Raw genomic sequence first — 7042 nt, 5'->3', positions numbered from 1 at the left:
TTCTTCAAGTACTCAAATACACCTCCTAATGACATGTGCTCACGCACCTCGCAATCTGCAGGTCCCCAACATCCCCAGAGGGTTCCTGTCCCATAAACATCTGCTCTGGCCCATTCCAAAATTTGGATTATCTTGGAGAATATTTTGTCGAATCTGCAGAAACTGGGTCAGACCAAGTGGTTCAAGGCCGGATTTGGTCTGAAACTGGAAATCCCAGAAGACCGAGACAGAGCATCATTTCAGAACCTGTCTGAGCCCATGGGAACAAGAGTTTTCCACATGTCCTGTCTGATCTCCCCTCTGTCCCCCTTTCCACCCATTGTCTTTTGTCTCCCCCCAGGCCCCCCGGTGAAGATCCTGGCTCTGTGTTCTCCATCAGCTCCTGGCTGGCACTGCCAGGCTGGGATGAGGAGCCCCTCAGCCTTCCCTGCTCCGGGCTGGACAAGCCCAGCTCCCTCAGCCTCTGCTCACAGCCAAAGGGCTCCAGCCCCACCTTGGAGGCCCTTCCCTCACCCTGCTCCAGCTGCCAGACATCTTTCCTGCCCTGGGCAACCCAAACCAGGCCCCAGTGCCCTGGATAATCCACGTCCTTGATGTCCTGGTCCCACAGCCCTGGGTGCTCCTGCCCTGCCTCGCTGCCAGGGCACACGGCTGCCTCCTGCCCAGCTCCTGCCCACCAGGAGTTTTCTGACAGGGCCTGGTGGATACAGGGAGGGCTGGGGATGTTGTCTACTTGAACTTTAGCCTTTGACACCCTACCCCACAGCATTCCCTGGAAAAGCTGAAGCCTGTGGCTTGGAGCGGTTCACCCCTCCCTGGGCTAAGAACTGGATGGACATCGGGGCCCAGAGAGTGGTGGGGAATGGTGCCACATGCAGCGTGTGTGCAGTGGTGTCCTGCAGGGATCAGTGTGGGCCCAGTCCTGTTTAACATCTTTATTGATGATGTGGAGAAGGGAGCACAGTGCACCATCAGCAAATGTGCAGATGGCACCAAGCTGGGTGTGAGTGTGGATGTGCTGGAGGGTAGGAGAGCTCTGCAGAGGGACCTGGACAGGCTGGATCCAGGGCCCAAATCCAACAGGGTGAGGTTTAACAAGACCAAGAGCTGGGTCCTGCACCTTGACCACACCAACCCCTGCAGTGCTCCAGGCTGGGGACAGAGTGGCTGGAGAGGGGCCAGGCAGAAAGGGACCTGGGGGCAGTGATGGACAGCAGGGTGGACATGAGCCAGCAGTGTGCCCAGGTGGGCAATGGCACCTGGCCTGTGTTAGAAGTGAGTTATTGGAATTGATAGAAATAAATTTGATTAGATTTAGTATAATTTATTTAATAAGTGATAGTAAGTAAAATAGCGTTGGGTGGTTGGAGAACTTTTGTTTTATTAATGGTTCATGATTTTTTATTTGAAAGTTTTGATTTATATATTTTTTAATTTTTTGTGTCATGTATCTTTTTTCTTGTGTTTTGTGTATATGTGGTGTGTTGTTAGGGTTTTTTTTTTGTTTTCTAGTCGTTGTGAAGATGAAGGTTTTTTATTATTTTGGTGTTTTGATGAATTTTTATATATTTCTTATATAATATTTAGGATTTTTTATTTTTTGTTTATTTTATTGGATGGTTGTAGTTAGATTTCATGTTTGTAGTTAGGTTTTATATTTGTAGTTAAATTTTGGGAAATGTACATTTTGGGGTTTTTTGTTGTTGTGAATTAGGTTTGGTGAATAAATATTGATTGCATTTTGTTTTATTATTTTTTATTTTGTTTATTGATCTGTTGTAATTTTTGATGCTTTAGAATTCGAGTTTTAGTTAAGATTGGGGTTTTTTTTTTTGGTTTGTATCTACTTTGGATGAGTATTAAATGGGTAGTTTTTAGGTGGATTTTTATAATAGTAATTATTTTGTTAAGAATATAAGGTTTAAATGATAATTTAAAATTAGTACTATTATTAGTTTGGTAAGAGATGATAAGAGGGTGGGGTATGGTTATGGGGAATGGTTAAACTATGATTTATATTAATTTTGTTGGGGGGTTTTTTGTGCTTTTTTTAAATTTTTTTTGTAGTTTTGTTATGGTATTTTGTGTAATTTTAGTATGACTTGTATATATATAGTATTTTTTTTAAGAGTAGTGTAAAGTTTTTTTTTGTTGTAAAAATATTAATGGATGAGGAATGGTGTGACCATCAGGAGCCGAGCTGCTGTGCCACCCCTGACCTGCCCCCACCTCTGCACACAGATATTGCTGCTGCAGCTCTAGAGAAGGGAGCAGAAGGAAGCTCCAAAGAAAGGAGATCCCTAATTAAAAAAAAAATTGGGAGATCCTTTAGTTCATTTCAAGCTACAGAGAACAGAGCCCCTCATGGACAGAGTCCGGGGCCACAGAAAAGGTGGAGAGACAAAAAAATATCACAAATATAGACGTGATTTTGTGCACAAATTATTAGACTAAAACAAAGGTAAAAATATTCGGCAAGAAAGAAAAAAAAAAGAATTCTCAAAAATTACTCATATTACAACTGACTAGGAGAAATTGGCAACTTGCACAAATTGGAAAGGTTTACTGTTTCTGAAACCTTCCAGTCATCAGTGTCCACACTGCAGCCTTGAGCTTCTGGTTCCTCAGGCTGTAGATGAGGGGGTTCAGGGCTGGAGGCACCACTGAGTACAGAACTGACAGGGCAAGATCCAGGGATGGGGAGGAGATGGAGGGGGGCTTCAGGTAGGCAAAAAAACCAGTGCTGAGGAACAGGGAGATCACAGCCAGGTGAGGGAGGCAGGTGGAAAAGGCTTTGTGCCTTCCCTGCTCAGAGGGGATCCTCAGCACAGCCCTGAAGATCTGCACATAGGAGAAAACAATGAACACAAAACAACCAAATACCAAACAGACACTAACAGCAAGAAGCCCAAGTTCCCTGAGGTAGGAGTGTGAGCAGGAGAGTTTGAGGATCTGGGGGATTTCACAGAAGAACTGGCCCAGGGCATTGCCATGGCACAGGGGCAGGGAAAATGTATTGGCTGTGTGCAGCAGGGAATAGAGAAAGGCACTGGCCCAGGCAGCTGCTGCCATGTGGGCACAAGCTCTGCTGCCCAGGAGGGTCCCGTAGTGCAGGGGTTTGCAGATGGACACGTAGCGGTCGTAGCACATGATGGTCAGGAGGGACAACTCTGCTGAGATGAAGAACACAAAGAAAAAGAGCTGAGCAGCACATGCAGAGTAGGAGATGTTGTTGGTGTGCCAGAGGGAATTGTGCATGGCTTTGGGGACAGTGGTGCAGATGGAGCCCAGGTCAGTGAGGGCCAGGTTGAGCAGGAAGAAGAACATGGGGGTGTGCAGGTGGTGGCCGCAGGCTACGGCGCTGATGATGAGGCCGTTGGCCAGGAGGGCAGCCAGGGAGATGCCCAGGAAGAGGCAGAAGTGCAGGAGCTGCAGCTGCCGCGTGTCTGCCAATGCCAGCAGGAGGAAGTGCCTGATGGAGCTGCTGTTGGACATTTGCTGTGTCTTGGCATGAGGATCTGTAAGAACAGTAATCATGGAATAGTTTGGTTTGGAGATGACTTGAAATATCCCAGCCCAGCTTGGTGTCACTTTCCCCCCACTGCCTGCCCAGGGCTCTGCTGCCTGGAGCTCTCCCTGCCAGCTGCTGCTTCCCTGTGCCCAGGGCTGGGCCCTGCCAGTGCTGCCAGAGCCCAGCCCAGCCCTGGGGGCTCAGCTCTGCCCTGCAGACCCCTCCCAGCACAGGCCACTGCCAGGGCCAGCTCTGCCTCTGCAGGCTCTGATGGCAAAGTCAGAGCAACCCTGAGGAGGCTGGAAAAGCAACACTGATGCTGCCTGTAAGGGGCCCTGTGCTGATTTCTTTCTTTGCCTGGTTTATTCAGAAATGAGAGAAATTGTTTTTATGGTTCTCAACCTGAACAGATATGTGAATATCAATGTTCAAGTTTACATCTAGGCAACCCTGAGCAGTAGATTATAAAATCAGGATTTTCCCTTTTATGCAGACCCTGACGTGCTGTGCTCCCTGTATAATCTATTTGGAAATGTTCTGTAGTTAAATGTCATGCTGGGAGCAGTCCTGATCAATGCACCATCCTCACCACTCAAGGAGAACACTTCCAAGTCTCACCAGCTGTCTCCCTCCACCCAGACCTTGTCCCCCAGTGCTGTCAGCAGCTCCCAGGGCTGGCTGAGAGCTGTCCCTGGCAGGCAGCAGAGTCCCTGCCCAGCACAGCACCCTGGGCTGCAGGACCCTGCTCTGCAGGACAGCCCTGGGCACCCCTGGCTGCTCTACAGGAGAGAGAATCAGAGAATGTACTCACAGAGTCTGTGGGCATTGGGATGTTCCAGCTTTAGGAGATCCCTGCAGGAGCTGCAGCTGCATTGTCCTACAGCCAGAGGCTTCCTGTGTCCAGGGCTGGGAGTGATTCTGCCCCAGGCACTTGTGAGCATCTTCCCAGCCCTGACTGATTGAAGCTCTCTGTGCCTCTGTGCTGTGCCCAGGGTGGCTGCAGGCAGTGCCCTCAGCCCTGCTGGGCTGGGAGAAGAGCTGCTCATCAAGAGAAATGTCTTTTTAAAGCTCTTCCTAGTTGCCAGGATTGTCCTCTATGCCAGGATCCCAGTCCAGCTCAGCAGCACAGACACAGCACAAGGACTTTAATGACCGTCTCTGGGATTTGGTGCTGTTTACATCAGACTCAGTCCCTCAGAGAGTGTGTCCAAAAAACTCGTCAGCAACTGAAAGTCAGATTCAAACTTCAAAATATCTTAAACTTTTAATAGGTCCCACTGAGGGAAAGGACTGTGAAAGTATCCCCACGTTCCAGTTAGAGCAGAACACTGGAGGCACAGTGATGACAGGTGGGGACAAACAAGGGAAAGGTGTCTGTGATGCTGAGCAAACCTGGATGTGTCTCAGCAATGCCAAGGGCCAAGGGCTGAGCCCCAGCCCCTGGCAAGGCAGATCCTGTCCCTCCCTCCTTGCTCAGGGCTCTTCCCGGGGCACTGGGCTCTGGGGATGTGCAATGCCAAGGGCAGCACCATGGGGCGGCCCCTGCCAGGCTGCTGAGCAGGGACAAGGAGGCAATGAGGCCCCAGCACAGCAAGGCTCACTTGTCCCCTGCTGGCCAAGGGCCCAGGGCCAGCAGCCACGGCCAAAGTGCTGCAGCACTTGGCTGTGGCAGGGCCTTTCAGCTGCTGCCCATCCCTGTGCCCTCTGCAGCCCAGGCTGTCCTACGGTGTCCATGCCCTGCCCCTCTGTCCCTGCAGGCTGTCCTCATCCCCCGGCTGCCCCACCTGGCTGGCCCCTTCCTTTGCTGACAGCTCTGCGTCCTGCCTGCCTCTGCCTGCACACACAAAGCCTTGGGCTGCTCCAGACTCCTTCTGGATGCCAGGTTTCACCACAGCCCTGCCCTGCGAGTGAAATTTCTTTAATCTTGGGTCCTGTCTGGAGCATCCCATCTGCTCTTGGCATCAATTCTTTCTTTTTTTCTCAGGCTGTTTTCAACTATGTCCAAAGGATCCTCTATCTATGAAACCTCCCTTCTCTCCCTCCCTGGGCTCTCTTTGTCCCCAATCTCCACTCCACTGAACACAGAGCTCCTTTGTCCTTATACATTGGCTTCCTCCAAACCCAAACTTCTGAGATTCACAGAATTCACAGAATTTAGCGATTTCACAGATTGACTAGTTTGGAAGAGACCTTCAAGAACATCAAGTCCAACCCATGCCTAACACCTCAACTTAACTATGGCCCAAATTGCCACATCCAGTCTTTGTTTTAACACATCCATGGATGGTGACTCCACCACCTCACTGGGCAGATCATTCCAGTACTTTTATCATTCTTTCCATGAAAAACTTTTTTCCTAATATCCAACCCAATTGTTCCCTTTAAACAATTTGACACTGTGTCCTCTCATTCCATTTAGTGCTGCCTACTGATCTCTGGACCATCTCCAAGGTGTTGGCAAATGAAAACATTCTGCTCATAGTCTAAGGAAATCACCAGACAACAAGGCAGCCAGACCTGTCTGTCCTGGCTACTTTTGTCTGGGTCCAGTTCATGGACAAATGCAATTTTGGAGGTGGAATCCCAGATTTGGGCATTGGCAGCTTGGTAAGGAGGGCAGTCCTTTTCCACTGGAAGGAAAGCACTGAGTCCCAGTGTGTGATGGTAGATGGGAGACAGCCCTCAGGAGGCCAAGGCCAGCCTGAGCTGTCTGTCCTGGCAGATTTTGGCTGGGAGCAACCCTTGTATATGGAGAACTTTTTACAATGAGGTCCAATTCCAGCCTTGCGCACCTGCAAAGGTGGATGGCTCTTTTGCTTAGAAAGGAAAGCCCAGAGCCCCAGTGTTCCAGGGGCTGATGGGATGCAGCTCTCAACATGCCAGGATCAGCCAGACCTGTCAGGTGGCCCCCAGGAGGCCAAGGCCAGCCAGAGATCTTCCATGTCCCCTTGGTTCTATGGGACCCCACAGTGTCACAATGGTCTCCATGATTCCATGGGGCCTTGCAATGCCACAATGTTCTCCATGGATCCACGGTGCCCTGCAGGATCACAGTGCCCCTTTGGCTGCACGAGGCCCTGTAATGCAACAATGGCCTCTTGGTTCCACACAGCCCTGCTGCTTCACACCGGCCCCTTGGCACCATGCAGACCAGCAGTGCCACAGTGATGTCCTTGGTGCTGAGGTCCCAAAGGTGTCACCACCATCTCCATAGGAAGGAAACAGCTGACCCCCTGTGTTGCAGGGGCAGATGTGGGGCAGTCACCAGAGGCCAAGGACAGCCAGACCTGTTGCTATTTGCAGATTCTGTCTGGGAGTAATCCCCAGGTATACGGAATTTTAGAGGTGGAATACCAATTTCAGACATGGAAATCTGGAGGACAAGGACAGTTCTTTTCTGTAGGAAGGAAAGCACAGAACACCAGTGTTTCAGGAGCAGATGAAAGGGGGCCACCAGAGACCAAGGGCAGCCAGAGCTCTCTGTTCTGGCAGCTTTCACTTGGGAGCAATCCTTGAATGTACGGAGTTTTG

At 50.1% G+C, this 7042-nt stretch overlaps 1 protein-coding gene across 1 annotated transcript; it reads right to left on the bottom strand.

Moving 5' to 3' along the window:
* Positions 1 to 1070: 1070 nt before the first annotated feature.
* LOC134057349 (olfactory receptor 14A16-like) lies at positions 1071 to 3432 on the bottom strand (the record flags this gene model as incomplete). The annotated part of the gene is made up of 1 exon (XM_062514338.1): positions 1071 to 3432. A coding segment is annotated over one exon (870 nt), but the record flags the coding sequence as incomplete, so codon positions are not given.
* Between the last annotated feature and the right edge of the window lie 3610 nt (positions 3433 to 7042).

Source organism: Cinclus cinclus, unplaced genomic scaffold (genome assembly GCF_963662255.1).
Source record: "Cinclus cinclus unplaced genomic scaffold, bCinCin1.1 SCAFFOLD_32, whole genome shotgun sequence".
NCBI classification, from domain to species: Eukaryota; Metazoa; Chordata; class Aves; order Passeriformes; family Cinclidae; genus Cinclus; species Cinclus cinclus.
This window is presented reverse-complemented; position numbering and strand designations above follow the sequence as displayed.